This window comes from Capricornis sumatraensis, chromosome 1, assembly GCF_032405125.1.
Source record: "Capricornis sumatraensis isolate serow.1 chromosome 1, serow.2, whole genome shotgun sequence".
Classification (NCBI taxonomy): domain Eukaryota; kingdom Metazoa; phylum Chordata; class Mammalia; order Artiodactyla; family Bovidae; genus Capricornis; species Capricornis sumatraensis.
This window is the reverse complement of record NC_091069.1, coordinates 148,497,463-148,518,781: the sequence shown is the minus strand read 5'-3', so window position 1 is coordinate 148,518,781 and position 21,319 is coordinate 148,497,463. Positions and strand designations below refer to the sequence as shown.

The 21,319-nt window shown below is 36.0% G+C and overlaps 1 protein-coding gene across 1 annotated transcript in view; it reads right to left on the bottom strand.

Moving 5' to 3' along the window:
* EPHA6 (EPH receptor A6) overlaps positions 1-21,319 on the bottom strand; it is a 971,878-nt gene that overhangs the window by 105,799 nt on the left and 844,760 nt on the right. Inside the window, exon 14 of the mRNA XM_068985421.1 lies at positions 15,287-15,496. Within this exon, the coding sequence (XP_068841522.1) occupies positions 15,287-15,496 (210 nt within the window). The remainder of the gene's footprint in view (positions 1-15,286; positions 15,497-21,319) is intronic.

Below are 21,319 nucleotides of genomic sequence, written 5' to 3'. Positions count from 1 at the left end.
CTTGTATTGAGTAGACTTATGATTAATGTAATGTCTGATAAAATGTATTTTATTTTCATAACATAGGTTCAGGGTATTTTAAGTAATCCTTTTGTCATCCCAAAGATCTAGAATTGAAGAAGAGTCTCCAGACATTGTCATCTATTGATACTCTTACTGGCAGAGCCTCTGTGACTATGATAGCTTAGATTCTCAGTCAGTACAGACAAAATCAGGTAAGAAGTCACCCTACAGAATGCTGTTTTAATGGGGGCATATTTCTGTCACATTGTGTCACATCCATGATCATTTTTGTTTTCCTTATTCTCGTTTATTTCTTGTAAATTGTGGCATAACACCCCTTATCCTCTTGTGTATCTTGCATTTTTCTGGGAGAGTTATATTCAAGCTACATACATTGAAGGATAGGACTTTACAGTGTGGTCCTTTCAAATCACGATGTTCATTTTCATCTGTACTGTGCTTCCTGTCAATGTGAATGGCAAGATGGCTACAATTTAGACAGTAAAGGGACACGTGGAGTTTAAAAAAACTTCTACTAGAAATGTGACCCATGAGGTGGATGAAACTGGAGCATATTATACAGAGTGAAGTGAGCCAGAAAGAAAAACACCAGCACAGTATACTAACGCATATATATGGAATTTAGAAAGATGGTAACGATGACCCTGTCTGCGAGACAGCAAAAGAGACACAGACGTATAGAACAGACTTTTGGACTCTGTGGGAGAGGGAGAGGGTGGGATGATTTGGGAGAATGGCATTGAAACATGTATAATATCATATATGAAACGAATCACCAGTCTAGGTTCGATGCATGATACTGGATGCTTGGGGCTGGTGCACTGAGATGACCCAGAGAGATGGTACGGGGAGGGAGGAGGGAGGGGAGGTTTAGGATGGGAAACACATGTATACCTGTGGTGGATTCATGTTGATGGATGACAAAATCAATACAATATTGTAAAGTAATTAACCTCCAATTAAAATAAATACATTTACATTAAAAAATAAAAAGAAAAAAAATGTGACCCAGATTAGCCTAAAATATTCAAAGTTAGAAAGCTAGTGAAAATGAATATACAGCAAGATTTCAAAAATCAAGAGAATAGTACAAAACAGAACAAAGGAAGTATAATGGATATTCTATCTTAAGGTTGTTATTATAATCTTTTCTCCCGCAATGTTTTCTAAGTTTTCAAGAGTAGGAATTTAAAAATATTTAGCCAAAAACAGAATTCAAAATAACAGAGAAAAGGTCCTGTTTTGTTCTTGAGAGTTCCTTATATATTCTTGTTTCAGGATGAGGAATAAAAATTCAAATAGTTTTCCACATAATCTTACTAGGTGCTAAATTGGCTTATATTTTTTCTAGATTATTTCTAGCACTTGAATAAATCTGTAATAGTGTTGGTGGGATGGAGGAAATTCTTATTTGAACAAATGCCTAAGTTTTGGCATTATATAACGTGTGTATAATCTATGGTAAACCAAGACAATGTTTTATTCAAAGGTAACTTATGTATTACCACCCTCATGTCCAAAATAAATGTGGGAAAACATATCCATAAACTTTGTGTCATTTATTTCTCTAAAACAGAGTACTAGTAATAGAATACTAGTGCTTGTAGTTGCTATTCTCTTTTCTGGTAATTTTCCTTATATAACAGAAAATCCACCTGAGTAGTTTATATTTCAATACTCTTTTCTGGTTTAACCCTTGACCATTTCTCTCTTCATTAACTAGGGTTTAATCGAGTTGCTGTTTTTTAATCTACCCTTTCTCCCCTTGTATATATCAATTAGATATAGGCTACTGTGCCCCAATCTGCAGAATCTGTCATTGCTTTGAATCTTCCAAGAATCATGGTTGCCCTCTTGCCCTTTGAAATATCTTCAAGTTCTCTGAAGTGTCCTCAGAAGCATGAGTTTCATTTATATGCAAGAAAACTTAGCATTGGCATTAAAAATGTCAATGAAAAGTCTGCATGTTTTATTTTCTTTTCCACTAAGTTTTTTTCTGCTTCTTTGTCTTCCACCCAATTTATTTTAAACTTGCTGCTTTCACTTACTTTAACAATCCTTCTTCTGACTTTACATTTAATCTTTTCACTGGGATTATTTTTCCACTAAAAACACCGACTGAATCATTTTAAAGTACAGTATTGGAATCCCAATGTAAATGTGGGTAATTTCTCAGTTAAATACTAGAAATCAGTTTTCTCTTATCCTTCCTTCCTTCTTATGGGTAAATAGTTCAGAGTTATTAAGCTTTAGTAAACAGCACATAAGTCAAATCTTGTAAACTAGGACTTATTAAAATGTACATCTTCTATCTCACACAATACTAAACTAAGAAAAATATTTGATTTACGAAAAGCTTTTAAAATGTCCTGTGTCCCATGAATGCACCACAAGGGGGCATATGTGTACAAGTATTTCATGACAGGTAGCATCATTTATGATGATTATATGCAAGTATTATTTTGTTTTATCATGCTTTTATGTCTTTTTTTCTAGTATGTATACTTTTTATAAGGTGATCCTAAGACTACTTTTTAATGTTGAGTGTGGAGGATGAATTTCACTGTAGAACCAGAAGATATATTCTAGGCTAAAGCTCTAGAAACTGCAATTCCAGCAGTTTCTTCTATTTCCCATAAATCACTTTGGAGTTCAAGCAAAATCTAATCATGTCCAAGTACACTGAAACCTCATAAACTTTAGAGATATTAAACATTCAATGGTATATTCTGAAATATACATAACTGTTTTAAAACTCTGAGATAAAATTCAGCACCAGGTCAGCTACATGGCTGTTGAGGAGTTATCCAAGTTTCGGCCACAGTTACAGTTGTTTCATGATTTATTTTCACAGAATTTACAGGCCTTGGATAAGTTCCCAAAGAGGGGCATACATTTCTACATCAGTCAATAAATAACTGTTTATTGGGAAAAAATGACCATCACAGATAACCTAAAGAGAAGAAGCTACATGAAGGTAGCGAAGTGGAGGCTACTGAGGCCATCAGAACAAGGGCTAACAAAGGAATAAAAAATTAACATCAGGGCTAACAATTTTACTCTTTACTATTAAGCATATTTTATATCATAAACCATCTCCTATAAAAAACTGAAACAAAATGCTTGGGCTACATGGAATATATATTAAAAGAATAAGGTCTCAGTGTGAACACCGTCCATGGCTCTCGTCTTCCCTCTATCCCACCCTTTTCCCATTGTATGGACAAATCTTTTACCTGCTTGTGACTTTTGTCTTATTTAATGACATGTAAGGCTGGAGGAGGAATAATTGGATATGTGTCTAGATTATATTAGGGCAGTTAAGCCAAATGGACTTTCAGATAGCCTGTTTCACAAACATGTGGGTGTTTATTAAAAGCACAGATTTCCAGATCATGCCTTGCTACTCCTCCCCCAGACCTATGGAATGAAAATGACTCTCTGGGGCTGGGAATTGGGAATTAGCATTTTAAATAAGTGCCTTAGGTGATTTTTTATGCTGTTCATCTTAATAGCAGCTATAATCCATATTTTAACTTATTATCTTGTTGATTTTTATTTATCTGTAGAGAGGAGACAGTTTTAACAAGTCTATTCAAGATGTGGCTATAAATTCCAAGTTTATCACCCACTGTGAATTCTACCATATTATGTCTATAGTGTTTTCTTCATTATTTAATGATTCCATTTACATACTGGCCTATTGTAATGCCTTGATTATGAAATTGTATGGAGGGTGGGGTGTATATGAGGGTGTAATAACTTATCCCTTGCTTTTATTAGTTATTTTCTGTTAATAATGCAACTTGGTTCTATTGAATTTATGTTTTTCTTAGTAGCAGTTATTTTTAAAGGCAAATATATTTGCAATTTAACCAGGAAAAGTGAGAGAGAAAAGAGACAGAGATCTTGGCTCTCAGAAAATTATATGCTATAAACACTAAAATTAAAAATGTTATCTTCCTTTTACTTTTATAGCATATATGAAAAACAAAGTTTTGAACTAAAAAGAACAAGGTAATGATTTAGTTTCTATTAAAAAAAGGAGAATTAAGGATCAGAATGTATTAGGACCCAAATTATGCAAAATATCCAGGCAAGAGTAATCTAGAGAACATTATCTTTATGTATAATTCATTTAGCAGCTGCCTATTTGTGACACATATTATACACTGATTAAGAGCATGGTTAAACAATTGAATGATGTGCATGGTTCATATAATAACTCTCTGTTCTTACTGCAAGTTTAAAGAAGCAAAACTGGGAATAGTGAAACTTGGTGTTTTCATGTTAATTAGAACAGTCATGATCTGAATAATGCTAATAATCATGGAACGTGAATGCATTCAGAGCTGTTCTTGCAGAGCGAGAGGTCCAAGGGAGTATTTTGGGGAAGTTCTTTGCAGTGGCCTGTAAGTAAACCATGGTTGTAAGTGTTTGCCCTAAGAAAACATGATGAATAAGTAGCTAGCATAAAGCAACCAAGGGGTAGTCAGGCAATAAACAGAGAAAAAGGGAAAAAAGTATTTATTTCTCAACAAGGATGCTGATAAAATTTTCAGTGTTTGAAATTCAATTCTGTGTTTCTTGAAAGTACACTTCAAAATTCGATAGCACTTTCTCTAGCCTTTGATTTCCTAAGCACTGCTTATAGGCTTGGAAAAGTTGATGATTGTGCGGAGTAATGGTAGGCCCTGGGGTGACAATTAAGGGGCAGGTTTTGAATTTGAAACTCTGTGGAAGAATTTGAGGCTTCTTGGAATATTGCCCAGAATTCCATTAAAAAAATCAGTAATGGTAATGTTCATTTCCTTAATCTCTTCATCTTTCGTTTAAAACTGTTGCCCAGTGAAATGACCTACAGCCATCTTTTTGTTTAGAAAAGTTACATGAAAACAATCAAGCAAACATGTTGCCTATTCACTGATTAATACCAGGGAGGAAAAAAATTTAAATATACTGAGCAGAAGGATGTCCTGGCACTCTCCCAGGAGGTATTTCTCTATTTCTATAACATACATTGTTTTCTTTCTCTTGGCATGAATGTAAAATATTCATTGCAGAATAACTTTAACAGCTCAGTAAACAAAAGAAAAATAAACATTTTGAAATATCTGTGCATTTGTAATATATATTACCAGAGACCAAGAGATCATTCTCATTTCTCAATCTTCAGAGACTTTCAACTTCTGCTATCCATTATCTTCTGAAGCATGGGCTTCAGAGATGAGAAACAGAAGGCAGTTTGTATATGACAAGAGAGAATTTGCAGTGGAAAGTTTTGTAAAAGAAGGAGGATTCAATTGTAGAACAGATTCTCTCCTTTAACAATGTCATTATGGCAATAATCAATTGACTTTGTTTACAACGTAATAGCCATATGATTTGAGCACATCACAATTACTTTGGCCTCAATTTCTATACTTGTTAATAAATAAAAATAAATACATACATGGACACACACACACTCACATATATTGGTAGAGCTATTGATACAAGATATCCAACTATCTTCGCCACTCTATTTTCTATTCCAGCTTACACCAAGCTTCCATCATTTCCTGGCTAAGGGTGCAAATGCATTTTTTGCTCTCTCTCTCCCTTTTCTCTACAGTTCATTCCCTACATATCGGGCAGAATGAGCTCTTGAAAAATAAAATTTCTGTTATGTCGTCAGGTGCTTAAAATTTTCCAATGGATTCCTTTCATAGTTAGTCTACTCCTTTCCATGACCTTCAAGCTGTAGTTTCCTACCCCTTTCCCTGATCTCTTAGTGGGTCAACCATCCTGGCCTTACTCCTACTTCTGAACTATGCCAAACTTGTTCCCTAAGGTTTAGGATCTGTATTTCTTTCCTTTCACCTTAGAACATCTGGCTCCAGATCTTTCCATGGCTGGTACCTTTATAATTTTCAGGTATCATTTCAAGTGACATCTCATTAAAGAGGTATTTTCTGACTGTGCTTCCAAGGTAGCTTCTCAAGTTTATTTTTTATAATTTTATAATATATCCAGCATCTGTCACTAAGATTGAGATTCATCTTTCTCTTACTTTTAAAACTTCATTTATTATCTTTATCTTTCTAAAAAAAAATTTGTTTATTGTCTTTATAATAAAGATTATCAGTGCTGTAAGCTCCATAAGAAAAGCTTGTTCACTGCAATATTTTCAGTTCCCAGAACAGTACCTGGCACATAGTAGGCACTCAACAAAGGGGTTGTATAAATTCTCTCAGACTGTACTTACACGTGATTATTTAATGTCTGTCTTCTCCACAGACCAGCTTAGCATCCAATTATATTAAGAAATACATGTTAAATGAATAAATCATGATTACTGAATCACCAAACTAATTGTATATTTATAGTCTGCTTAGCTAATCTAGTCCGTTTGTATGACTGAGGTGACATTTGAATCACTCATGTTTTCATTCTCTTATTTACATTATCTATCAATCTGGAGGTTTTCTTATGTGTTGATTACTGTATCAGAACGTCTTCAGGTACAGGTCAGAGTGTCATAGAAGGTCCATTTCTCAGGAGCTTAAGTAAATAAAATAAATAAAATATTTAACTAAATTATAAACGAATAACTAGAATAAGTGGATTCTGTGTTGACACGGATACTTAACATTTTCATTAGAGGGCCAGGTTCTTTTGCGCTCTTACCTGGCCATCGTGAGCACTGGGCTTGTCTCCTTAGGCTTGTTGCCTCATGACTGAAATATGGCTGTCATCATCCCAAGCCTATGTCCTGCCAAAGCTATATTCGAGGCAACAAAGAAAAGAAAGGCCAACACTACAAAGCTCTCCCTGTAAGCCTATTTACAGTAGACCTCAACCCCCAAAATTTCTCCAAAGTTGCCAAACTCACTTCCCTTTACATTTAAATGACTTTTCAAAGAGCAAAACTTAAGTGTTAAAGGAGAATAGTATAAATATGTATGGATTATGATTTATTTTCTGGGTCTGAGTTCATTATCAACATCCAAATAAAGATTTTATTAGCAAGGAGAAGAATGATAAGAGAGGCTGGGTAGGCAGCTAACAGGGCCTGCCATAAACAGCATAAATAACTGATAATCTTTTTCAATTTATTTACCATTGATGTGAAGCTCCTTATACTGGGAATAAGTAAGCTTTTCACAGAGCTTTCATGTGATTTATATATACTATATTTATAATGTTTTTCTTTCCATTTTTCTATTGTCAGAGGGGGAAAAAGTCCTTTTTTTGACATCAGAGATGAAACTGGCAATTAAGCATTAGAATGACTTCATTTCTTAAGATAGTATCTCTGAAACTCAAGGGCTAAAGTCAGCAGCTTTGTGTACACTGTCTTATTTTGTCTTTTTTCTGCACAAGCAAGATGGGCCAATGAACATGGTGCTTTCTGCTCGCTGAACAGCTGCTGATTGATCTTCCTCAGTAAATCAATTTAGTCTGGGTTTGTTCTAAAATCACTAGGAGCAGGGAGAATAACTCTGAATTAGACAGTGTTGGATGTTGCTAAAACAAAAACAAGCAGTACTTGGTATTTCCTACAATTTATGGTTAATCATCAAGATGTAGGCCAAATGTCTTCAGATTTGTGACTGGCCTTCAATTATTCCTTATTGATTAGCATTTACACTAGAAGGGCTGGATATATTTCAGATGTTTGTAGGTATTAAAATATTATGTATTCTGTGATTTTATAAACAATTTGTCTTAGGTCTTGTAGAATTTTCCCTTCTGTTAATACCCTGACCCATTGTAATAACTGCTTCAATGTCTGTAACATTTTCTGCTGTCTATTGTAATTTTTTCCTCTTCTTATGATACATTAAGGATTGTTTTGGGCTTACTTATTTGGTGGGTTGTGATTAACAGTCATATCAGAGAAGAAATTAATGTAATTTTACTGAAAACAATGTGCTTATAGTTTCAATCACTTTCTTCCTACCATTTTCTTATTAGTGTCATTATCAGCAATTAACAAAGCAGATACTAAGTAGTATATTAATCTTGCTGTTGAAAGCGTTAAAACATGTAAAAGATAAATATCCTGCTCTCTAGGGTTTTATAAAAAGCTAAAGGGATTCATTACTACTTATAATTACTACTTATAACTCACCCCAAACCTGAGAACGGATCAGCAATATCAGTTTCTCAGTGGTCTCTTGTCTTCAATAATGCCTTCCAAGGTCTAAGGCCTTCGAGTCCTTTCTTTAAAATGCATATTGGAGAGACACAGGGCTGACATCTACAAAGGGGTTGCTTCTGTGCATGCTTTGCACAAATGACAGATGGAGGTTTTCCCACAGTGTGGCTTGGCTTCTTAATTGCACGCGTGAAGGAACAAGATGGTCCTCTCTGGCTTCAAGATTTCTTATAGAGCTGTTTGCACAGGTCTTTTCTATTCTGTATATGATAATCGTCAAACCTTTGCCATGTGTTTCACTACCAAGACCTCTGTAATGATCACAAATCCTTATTTCCTAAGCTCCAAAGATAAGACTTTTAGGAAATAATTCTTTAGATATTATCTGTGCTATTGTTGATTCCTATTTCCATCTAATGCTTTGTTGTTCAGTCGCTAAGTCGTGTCTGACTCTTTAAGACCCTATGGGCTGTAGTACTCCAGGCTCCTGTGTCCTCCACTATCTCCCAGAGTTTGCTCAAATTCATATCCACTGAGTTGGTGATGCTATCTAACCATCTCATTCTCTGCTGCTCTCCTCTTCTTTTGCCCTCAATCTTTCCCAGTATCAGGATCTTTTCCAATGAGCTGGCTCTTCACATTGATTTGATCTCCTTGTAGCCCAAGGAACTCTCAAGAGTCTTCTTCAGCACCACAATTTGAAAGCATCAATTAATGCTTAAGTCTGACATTGTCAATTCACCCAAAGAAGTGTACGCCTCCTGGCAGAACTGTACCAGAAAACTACCATTAAGATCTTTGGTCTCTCAGCCTTGATCCAAGCCAGTATGTATGATGTTCACTTCTTCAACAGCTATTGGGTATTATTGGATATTGTGGCTCTGCACTTAGCTCATGTTCTCTCTGGTTTAGTGTAAAGCTTTGTTGCCCTTTCATTTCTGTTGTGGATTTGCTTTCTGGCATTTGGATATACTAATTCTGAAGAATATAATTTTTAAACATTAGATCATTAGAGTACCCTTTATAAAAGCTTATACTGACAAAAATTAATAAAAACTGTCAGAATTTCTGACTATGAATTAGTCCATCATATAAACACTGGTTGGCTCAAGGGCACTTTTCTCCCATTGAATTAAGGAAACCTAAAATTGGCATATTGATTTCTTTCTCTTCTGCTAATTACAATGGTCTGCATATTTGACTGATTTCGACTGACTTCTATCATAATATTCTTATCCATCAGAGGGCAGATAGAATGAAAGCCACAATCACAGAAAACTATCCAAACTGATCACATGGATCACAGCTTTGTCTAACTCAGTGAAACTATGACCCATGCTATGTAGGGTGACCCAAGAGGGACAGGTCATGGTGGAGAGTTCTGACAAAATGTGGTCCACTGGAGAAGGGAATGGCAAACCACTTCAGTATTCTTGCCTTGAGAATCCCATGAACAGTATGAAAAGGCAAAAAGATATGACACTGAAAGATAAACTCCCCAGGTTGGTAGCCACCCAATATGCTACTGGAGAAGCGTGGAGAGATAGCTCCAGAAAGAATGATGGAGCCAAAGCAAAAACAGTGCACAGCTGTGGATGTGAGTGGTGATGGAAGCAAAGTCCGATGCTGTAAAGAACAATATTGCATAGGAACTTGGATTGTTAGGTCCATGAATCAAGGCAAATTTGGAAGAGTTCAAACAGGGGATGGCAAGAGTGAACATCACCATTTTAGGAAACAGTAAACTCAAATGGACTGGAAAGGGCAAATTTAATTCAAACGACCATTACATCTACTACTGTGGGCCAGAATCCCTTAGAAGAAATGGAGTATCCCTCATAGTCAACAAAAGAGTCCAAAATGCAGTACTTGCGTGCAATCTCAAAAATGACAGAAGAATCTCTGTTCATTTCCATTCAGTATCATAGCAATCCTAGTCTATGTCCCAGCCAGTAATACCGAAGAAGCTGAAGTTGAACAGTTCTAAGACCTACAAGACCTTTTAGAACTAACATAAAAAAAAGATGTCCTTTTCATCACAGGGGACTGGAATGAAAAAGTAGGACTCAAGAGATACCTGGAGTAGCAGGCAAATTTGGCCTTGGAGTACAAAATGAAGCAGGGTAAAGGCTAACAGAGTTTTGCCAAGAGAATGCATTGGTCATAGCAAACACCTTCTTTCAACAACACAAGAGATGATTCTACATATGGACATCACCAGATAAGTCAACAGCTACATCAGATTGATTATATGGACTGATTATAATATATATTCAATATATATTGATATACTGAATATATATTGATTATATTATTTGCAGCCAAAGATGGAAAAGCTCTATACAATCAGCAAAAGCAAAACAGGAGCTGACTGTGGCTCAGATCATGAATTCCTTTTGCAAAATTCAGACTTAAAATGAAGAAAGTAGGGAAAACTACTGGACCATTCAGATATTACCAGGGTTATAAATAAATCATATATGAATTATAAATCAAATGCCTTAGATTATACAGTGATAAGTGTATAATCTTATACACTTGTATTATACAGTGGAAGTGACAAACAGATTTCAAAGGATTAGATCTGATAGATAGAGTATCTGAAGAACTATGGATGGAGATTCATATCATTGTACAGGAGGCAGTGATCAAAAACCAACCCCCCAAAAAAGAAATGCCAAAAGGCAAAATGGTTGTCTGAAGAGGCCTTACAAATAACCGAGAAAAGAAGAGAAATGAAAGCCAAGGAGAAAAGGAAAGATATATCCATCTGAATGAGAGTTCCAAAGAACAGCAGGAGAGAGAAGAAAACCTTCCTCTGTGATCAATGCAAAGAAACAGAGGAAAACAATAGAATGGGAAAGACTAGAGAACTCTTCAAGAAAATTAGAGTAACCAAGGGAACTTTTCATGCAAGGATGAGCTCAATAAAGGACAGAAATGGTATGGACCTAACAGAAGCAGAAGATTGTAAGAAGAGGTGGCAAGAATACACAGAAGAACTGTACAAAAAAGATCTTAAGGACCAGGATAACATGATAATGTGATCACTCCCCTAGAGCCAGACATCCTGGAATGCAAAGTCAAGTGGGCCTTTGGAAGCAACACTATGAACAAAGCTAGTGGAGGTGATGGAATTTCATTTGAGCTATTTCAAATCCTAAAGATAATGCTGTGAAAGTGCTGCACTCAACATGCCAGCAAATTTGGAAAACTCAGCAGTGGCCACAGGACTGGAAAACAACAGGTTTCATTCCTATCCCAAAGAAAGGCAATGCCAAAGAATGCTCAAACGACCACACAATTGCACTCATTTCACATGCTAGCAAAGTAATGCTCAAAATTCTCCAAGCTAGGCTTCAATAGTATGTGAACTGAGAAATTCCAGATGTTCAAGCTGGATTTAGAAAAGGCAGAGGAACCAGAGATCAAATTGCCAATATCCACTGGATCATTGAAAATACAAGAGTTCTAGAAAAACATCTACTTCTGCTTTATTGACTACATCAAATCCTTTCACTGTGTGGATCACAACAAACTGGAAAATTCTTCAAGAGATGTTAATACCAGACCACCTTACCTGCCTCCTGAGAAATCTGTATGCAGGTCAAGAAGCAACAGTTAGAACCACACATGGAACAATGGACTAGTTTCAAACTGGGAAAGGATTATATATTGTCCTTTACAAGGATATACAATGCTATATATTGTCACTCAGCTTATTTAACTTATATGCAGAGTACAACATGCGAAATGCCAAGCTGGATGAATCACAAGTTGGAATCGAGTTTCCTGGGAAACTCATATCAATAATCTCAGATATGCAGATGATACCATTCTTATGGCAGAAAGCAAAGAGGAACTAACGAACCTCTTGATGAAAGTGAAAGAGCAGAGTGAAAAAGTTGGCTTAAAACCCAACATTCAAAAAACTAAGGTTATGGCATCTGGTCCCATCACTTCATGGCAAATAGATGGGGAAACAATGGAAAGAGTGACAGACTTAAGCTCCAAAATCACTGTGGATGGTGACTACAGCCATGAAAGTAAAAGACACTTGCTCCTTGGAAGAAAAGCTATGACAAACCTAGATAGCGTATTAAAAAGTAGAGACATTACTTTTGACAAAAGTCTGTCTAGTCAAAGTAATGGTTTTTCTAGTAGTTATGTATCAGATGTGAGAGTTGGAGCATAAAGAAAGCTGAGTGTCGAAGAATTGATGCTTTTGAACTGTGTTGTTGGAGAAGACTCTTGAGGGTCCCTTGGACTTCAAGGAGATCCAACTAGTTAATCCTAAAGGAAATCAGTCCTGAATATTCATTGGAAGGACTGATGCTGAAGCTGAAATTCCAATACTTTGGCCACCTGATGTGAAGAAAAGATGCTGATGCTGGGAAAAGACCCTGATGCTGGGAAAAACTGATGTCAGGAGGAGAAGTGGACCACACAGGATGATATGGTGGTGTCCATCACTGACTCGATAGACATGAGTTTGTGCATGCTCCAGGATTTGATGATGGACAAGGAAGCCTGGCATGCTGCAGTCCACGGGGTCACAAAGAGTCAGACAGGACTGAGTGACTGAACTGAACTGAACCGAATTATAAAGTTCTGTATATCTGACTGATTTCAACTGACTGCTATCATAATATCTGTCGAGTAAGAATTGTTTTTCTGGAAGAGTCAGTTTATTATTTGTCCCAAATGGCAAAGTTCCTTTCTTAGTGATAAATTTGCTTATCAAGCCAGGATTTTATTGTTTTTCATTCTTCCAAGGTTTATTTGTTTACCACCTTTTTGTTGAAAAAGTTATTTAAATCTTCACATTATAGTCTTCTGATAACATAGCTGTTTTTCTCCTGTTTTTCTTTATATTTACGCTGCTGAATTACATTTACCTAGAGGAAACTGTCATTTTCTTTTCTTGAGTTTTTCATTAAAATTCTGTGCAGAAACCTGTCCTTATTTCTCTTTATGCTAATGATATGTAGCTTGGTGGGAGCTAGTAGGTTTCATGGTCCAGTACCCAAGAGTGACTTTGTGTCTGAAGCTGTCATATCACTTCCATTCTTTGCTTCGTTAAATCTTAAGGAACAACTGAAGTACAAGTTATTCTTCAGGTTGGCCTGGTTCACCTACACAGACTTAGTGTAATTTGCATTTTACCACATGGTATTAAATATCTTAGCACAGTCTCATTTCTACCATTGATGACTTGATGGACAGAGAATTTTGTGATAGGCTCTCAAAGAATAACACTATTTTTCAAAATAAAAAAATCAAAAATATTTCTCGCCACAGGTTCTTTTATCTAGTGCGTTGGATATCATATGATTTTAAATGAAAGTGTTTAAAAGATTTTACTGCATAACTTAAAAGTAACTCTTTTATTTAAAAAAGAAGTGAGTGAAAATTCATATTATGTTTTACTAGCAGGTAAGCATCACTGGACACAACTGAGCGACTTCACTTTCACTTTTCACTTTCATGCATTGGAGAAGGAAATGGCAACCCACTTTGGTGTTCTTGCCTGGAGAATTCCAGGGATGGGGGAGCCTGGTGGGCTGCCGTCTATGGGGTCACACAGAGTTCGACACGACTGAAGTGACTTAGCAGCTTAGCAGCCAGCATCATCTCCAGGCAAATCTCAATTATTTATGCTAAAGTGCTTAAAGGCAGAATAGTGAATGATCTAAAATACTTTTATCTCACTTTCATTAAAAATATCCACTCAATGCTGGACATGTCTTAAGATTTAAAAATTCACATCAAAAAGTCAACTTAGAAACACTTGAATGAGGTAAAGGAGGAAGGATTCTCAGATCTCCCCCCAGCTATATGAAAGAGCTATATGAAATACATGCTCCTCATGCTCCTCCATTATTTGCTTTAAATATCTCCATGTTGGGTATACAGCATGTCTTCTTTAATTAATTCCATGTTGGCTTGGAGTGACTTTTTTCATATATTATGCAGAATAGGGGAGGTTAAGAGTTGGAGCTTAGAGAGATTTTACTAATGCAAAGTAAATAGAATTAAGATATTAAGAGAACTGTGATTATGCAGGTTATGTATTGTCAATAGTGAGACTCAATAGTTCAACTAGGAAAGTCCTTATTAGGAAATACCACTATCAAGGAGAAGAACAAAGTTTGTCTTGGATGATACAAAGTGAACACAATTGAAAGTCAGAATCAAGGAATTTTATAAGTTTTACAGATACTGTGATAAAATGATTTTTCCATTTCGTTTTGGTCTTTAAAATAGAAGAAATGGAGCTACTCATTCTAATTAAAAGAAAAAAAAAACCACCTCTGAATAGTAACTGCCATTATTGTCATTGTCGTTGTTTAGTTGATAAGTTGTGTTTGACTCTTTGCAATCTCATGGACTGGGCAAGAATACTGGAATGGGTTGCCATTTCCTTCTCCAGGGGATCTTCCCCACCCAGGGATCGAACCCACGTCTCCTGTAATGGCATGCAGATTCTCTATTACTGAGCAATCTGGGAAGACCAACTGCCGTTATTCCATATCTTAAATAAAACATATCACTTAAAACAGACAAGTGTGAGCCATAATATATCTCTTAATGTTCTTTTTAGGTAAATTTGACCTCATTTCCATAATTGAGAGCAGAGAGGCATAACATTTTCTATGTAAGTTTAAGACGGGTTGCTTAGTAATATTCAAATAAGAGCGAGTCCCTCCTCTAGAAGTGGGTATAAAACAGTTGTCCATGTAAATGTGTGTCAGATTCAGTGAAGGAAGAGATTTCTTAGCACTTAAGTATAACCAGATATTAGACCATGTAGTGAAATGAGAGCAATCTAAACTCAGTAAATTTTGTGCAGATTAAATTATCTACAAATCGCTAATTGTATATGTATCATTAGGTATGTTCCATAATCATCCCTGCCAACCTCTCCTCATGAAGTGCCTGGTAGGCTCTTTATAGAACTGGCATGCAAAACCAATGTCTTTCAGTTCTTGTCTAGATCCTATTTTGGGGCATGTTTTCCTTCTGTCTTTAGACCATAATACAAACTGGAATTACTCTAATAACATTGCAAAAAATAAAAGTAAACAAACTATATTTGAAAAGGATGGATAAACTTACAGTTGTTGTATAAGCAGCTTCTGGATCATCTTCCAGCACTCGGGAGAGACCGAAATCAGAAACTTTGCATACTAAGTTGCTGTTGACCAATATATTCCTAGCTGCTAGATCTCGGTGAACATAACCCATATCAGAAAGATACTTCATTCCTGATGCAATGCCTCGGAGCATACCGACCAACTGGATGACTGTGAAGTGACCATCATGTTTCTGAAAGAGAATCACAGTTATTTATGTTAGTTTATTTTATTATAATGTGGGTGCATGCATGCATTCCTGTGTTCCTGTTTGTGTAGGGGTGTGTGTGTGTGTGGTATATTAAATGAAACCCTTGATTTTATTTTACTGGATCCAATTTAATGTAAGCACCAAGTCTGCTGATCATTTTGTTCATAACAAAAGTAAAAATCTGTTTGAGATTTAAAGGAAAGGAAAACCTAGGTTGAAGTGATAAAGGGGGGAAAACAAAGGAGAGAAGAAAATCATCCAAATTAACTTCCAGAAAAGATGATTTCAAAAACTCTAAGTAACAAAAGGGAACTAAATTTAAATAAGATAATAGCAACGACTTCTAAGAAAAAAGAATTCACTTTCCATGGTAGTTAGCTCCTAACCAGCTGTGTGTGCGTGTGTGTGTATGTGTGTGTGTGTGTGTGTGTGCCCAATCGTGTCTGACTCTGTGTGACCCTATGGACTGTACAGGGCAGCAAAATCTGGGATTGGATGAAAGTTATGTGATTGCTGGAAATTGTGAAAAATGATCAAAGAAAAATAAACATTGATTGCATAAACAAGTTTAGGAAAGTTGTAGGACAATGAAAACCACATGCAAACAGAAAATAACTTGATTTTCCTAATCTTTCCTTACAGAGTTGACCCTTAAACAAAGGTGTGGACTGCACAGTTTCACTTATACCTATACTTTTTTCAGCAAATACCTAGTTGGCCCTCTGCATCTGCAAGTTCCACCGGCTTGCAGATTGTGTACAGTACTATGTTTATGGTTTTGGGTTGATTGTATCAGAAGATATAGAATTCTCTGATAGAAAGGGCTGACTATGGAACTTCAGCATCTGTATATTTTTGTATCTGAGGTGGGTCTTGGAACCAGCTCCCTGTGGATATCCAGGGACAACTTTACAGAGCAAATGGAAAGAACAGTTGGCAGTTGACTGAAAACAGGACTATTTTAGTTCTCAGGAAAATTAAAAGAAATATGAATAAAAAGCCAAGCACAGCAGTGGTATATAGTAATCAATCCTCTGACTAACTATGCCTCTCACCTTGATTTAAAACTATATTTTAACTGAAGTGTAATTGATTTATAATATTGTGTTCGTCTCAGTAGTATAGGATAATGATCTAGTATTTTTGCAAATTATACTCCACTATGGGCTTCCCTTGTGGCTCAGCTGGAAAAGAATCTGCCTGCATTGCAAGAGACCTTGTTCGATCCCTGGTTTGAGAAGATCCCCTGGAGACAAGAAAGGCTACCTACTCCAGTATTCTGTCCTGGAGAATTGCATGGACTGTATAGCCTATACGGTTGCAAAGAGTTGGACACAACTGGGTGATTTTCACTTTCTTTCACTTTTATACTTCACTCTAGGTTATTGCAAGATGAAGGGTATACCTTATATTCTTGTTGCTTATGTATCTTATAAATAGTAGTTTGTATATATTAATCCCATACCCCTAATTTGTCCCTTTGCCCCTGCACTAACGCTTCCCTTTGATAACCACAAGCAAATTTTTGAAATAATTTTTTTAAATAAACAAAATTCAACTGTCATTCATGTAAGCTGTGTGCACCAGTAAGACCTGATACAAATACTATGGTACATATGTAGAGAAAATGAATATAAAAATATTTTAAGTTTAATTAAAATATTGCATACTGTTTTAATTAATTAATGCATACTGTTCTAGTTAATTATTTGGAGATTGTTGTCATTAATGGGGTTATAGAGAAGTGAGATTCTCAAATTAGTTTTATATATCAGATAACATTTATTTATGAATGATACTAAAATTAATATTTATTAAGTGACCAGAGGACTATATTACCTTATACAAGGTGGTAGAGGCATACATAACAATATCTCAAAATTTGCAAAGTTAAAGAATTTTTCATGGATATGTGATTTAAACTGTAGAGTAGGTTAAACATTGGGATGAATTGACCATATCACAGTGATGTGGTCTCTGCTACAATGATGATTCATTGGCCAGTTAAGTGAATCAACTTATACAACAAACAAAATAAACTTCATCTTACTACAACAACTTACATCCCTGATAGTTCTATGATAATATCTCCCAAATCAAGTGGAGAGTAAGGAAAAAAACCCTTTCATAAAAGAAACGGTCTACAGCAAATATATCCCATTTAAGCAGGAGCTTCTGTATAATTAATGCATAAAAGATAACCTAACAAAGAAAGTCTTTGCTGTTATTAGGTCTTTGTATTTCTGATCCATCTTCTTAGACAGTGCACAATTAGATGAAATCTGCCTCTTCTATCATGTACCTTACTTACCTCTCCTCCGTTAGGAATCTCAAAGCCTTTGAAAGCATTCATTCTTTTGGCCTAGAAAGGATTACACTAATTTTAAAGAGATGGTTCTTTTACATATCAGTCAATTGCCTGGTATCACAGTTCTTGTCGAGGCAGAATTTCTGTATAGTAGGAAATGTTAATAATAGATGATCTGAAGGCTAGAGTGTGTGTTAGTTTCCTTATCTGTATAATAAGAATGCATGTGTGCTTAGTTGCTCAGTCGTGTCCAAATCTTTGTGACTCCATGGATTGTAGCCCACAAGACTCCTCTGTCCGTGAGGTCCTCTAGGCAAGAATACTGGAGGGGGTTGCCATTTTCTATGCCAGGGCATCTCCCCAACCCAGGGATCATACCCAAGTCTTCTGCATTGCAGGCAAATTCTTTATTGTTTGAGCCGCCACTGAAGCCCTACAATGAGAATACTACAATCTAACTAAGAGTTGTAGTGAGAAAAACAAAGCAACACAGCTCATTACTTATTTCAATAATACCTGGTATTAAAAAAACATAAAATCATATGTAGTTTTTGTAATTTTAATAAAATTCAGAAAACTCTCCACTCACTCTCCTGAAAAATCAAGGCAAAAGAAACTCTTACATCATAAGGAGAGAGAGCTACTCAGTGCTAGGTTGAAATTTAATTCCCTATCTTGTTCTGAGGGTGGCACAAAGTATCAAGTTATTTCTTAAAAAAAAAAAAAAGACTTTTAGAGCACTTTTAAGTTCAAAGCAAAATTAAGAGTATGATACAGAGATTTCCCATACACCTTCTCCTTCAACACACACATGATCTTCCCAGACATGATTATCAACATCCTTTACCAGAATGGTACATTTGTTACAATTAATGAACCTCCAACAACAAACCATAATCACCCAAAGTCCATGGTTCGAACATTAGGATTCATTCTTGGTGTTGCACATTCTATAGGTTTGGACAAAGTTATAAGGACATGTACTCACTGTTACAATATCACATAATGTTTGTGTATAGTAACATGTATCAATAACAGTATTTTCACTGCTCTAAAAACTCTCTATGTTCCATCTGTTCATTATTCCTGCCACTCCCTCCCTTGCCAACACTTATTTTTTCATGGTTTTATAGTTTTGTCTTTTCCAGATGTCATACATTTGGAATTAGTATGTAACCTTTCAGATTCTTTAACTTAGTAATATACGTTGATGATTTCTGCATGTCTTCTCATAGCTTGAGATCTCATTATTTTTAGTGGTGGGTAATATTCCATTGTCTGGATATGCAGTTTATTTACCCATATACTTACTGAAGGACATCTTGAATACTTTTAAGTTTTGGCAATTATAAACAAAGCTGATATAAACATTTCCATTTATTAACTGTTTATAGCAGTTTTATTTATTGACTGTTTATGCAGGTCAAGAAGCAACGGTTAGAACTGGACATGGAACAACAAACTGGTTCCAAATTGGGAAAGGAGTATGTCAAGGCTGTATATTGTCACCCTGCTTATATAACTTATATGCAGAGTACATCATGAGAAATTCTGGGGCGCATGAAGCAAAAGCTGGAATTAAGATTGCCAGGAGAAATATCAGTAACCTCAGATATGCAGATGACACCACACTTATGGCAGAAAGTGAAGAACTAAAGAGCCTCTTGATGAAAGTGAAAGAGGAGAGTGAAAAACTTGGCTTAAAACTCAACATTCAGAAAACAAAGATCATGGCATCTGGTCCTATCATTTTATGGCAAATAGATGGGGAAACAGTGGAAACAGTGACAGACTTTATTTTTGGGACTCCAAAATCACTGCCAATGGTGACTGCAGCCATGAAATTAAAAGACACTTGCTCCTTGGAAGAAAAGCTATGACCAATCTAGACAGCATATTAAAAAGCAGAGACATTACTTTGCCGACTAAGGTCCGCCTAGTCAAGGCTATGGTTTTTCCAGTGGTCATGTATGGATGTGAGAGTTGGACCATAAAGAAAGCTGAGTGCCTAAGAATTGATGCTTTTGAACTGTGGTGTTGGAGAAGACTCTTGAGAGTTCCTTGGACTGCAAGGAGATCCAACCAGTCTATCCTAAAGGAAATCAGTCCTGGATATTCACTGGAAGGACTGATGCTAAAGCTGAAATTCTAATATTTTGGCCACCTGATGCTAAAAATTGAGTCATTTGAAAAGACCCTGATGCTGGGAATGATTGAAGGCAGGAGGAGAAGTGGAAGACAGAGAAGGAGATGGTTGGATGGCATCACCAACTCGATGGACATGAGTTAGAACAAGCTCTGGGAGTTGGTGAGGGACAAGGAAGCCTGCCATGCTGCTGTCCATGAGGTCTCAAAGAGTCGGATACGATTGAGCGACTGAACTGACTGAACTGAGTAGTTAATACAGCTGCAGGTTTTTATATGGACATAAGTTTTCACCTCTTTTCATTGAATATCTAGGAGGACAATACCTGGATTGTATGGTAAGCGTATGGTTAGCTTTGTAAGAAACTGCCAAACTGTCTTCCCACGTGGCTGTACCATTTTGCATCCCACCAACAAACGGCTTTTCCTGCTGCTCCATATCCTCACCAACATTTGGTGTTGTTAGTGTGACTAAATTTGGCCATTGTAATAGGAGCACAGTGGCATCTGATTTTAATTTTTTTTCTCTAACATCATATAATGTGGAAATCCTTTTCACATCCTTATCTGCTATAAGGTGGAATGGATGAAAGAATTGATCCAAATTGATCACTGGAACAGAATAGAGAGCCTTCCATGAACACAGCTGATTGGTCCTTGACACAGAAGCAAAAGAAATACCATGGAGAAAAAACAGTCTTTTCAAAAAATGGCAATTGGATGTATACATGTGAAGAAAAAAAAAGCTTATTAGTCTAGGTTTTTTGGTCAATTCTTTCAGATTTTCTATGTAGATAACATGTCATCTGTGAATAAAGACTATATCCCCCCCTCACACTTCTTGTCTTATTGCATTAGGTAGCACTTCCAGTATGACATTGAAAATCAGTAGTGGGAGTGGCCATCCTTGCATGTTCCTGATCTTAGTGGGGCAGCTTTAAGTTTTTTACAATTCAGTATGATGTTAGCTGTTGGGTTTTTTGGTAAATAGTCTTTATCAAGTTTAGGATGTTCTCCTTTATTCCTACTTTACTGAGTTTTTATCATGAGTTGGCATTAGATTGTGCCAAATGCTTTTTATTTATCTGTTGTTATGATCACGTGATTTTTCTTTGTTTTACCCATTTGCTGTGATGAGTAACAAGTGATTTTTGAGAGTTAAACCAGTCATGCATATTGAGGTAAATCCCACTTAGTTGTGTAATTTATTTACAGTGTTGGCTACAATTTGCTAAAATTTTGTTCTAAGTTTTTTCTTAACAGCTTTATTGAAACATAATTCACAAACCATATAACTTATGCTTTTAAAGTATACAACACACTTCTCTTTTAGTTTATTCACAGAGTGTGTA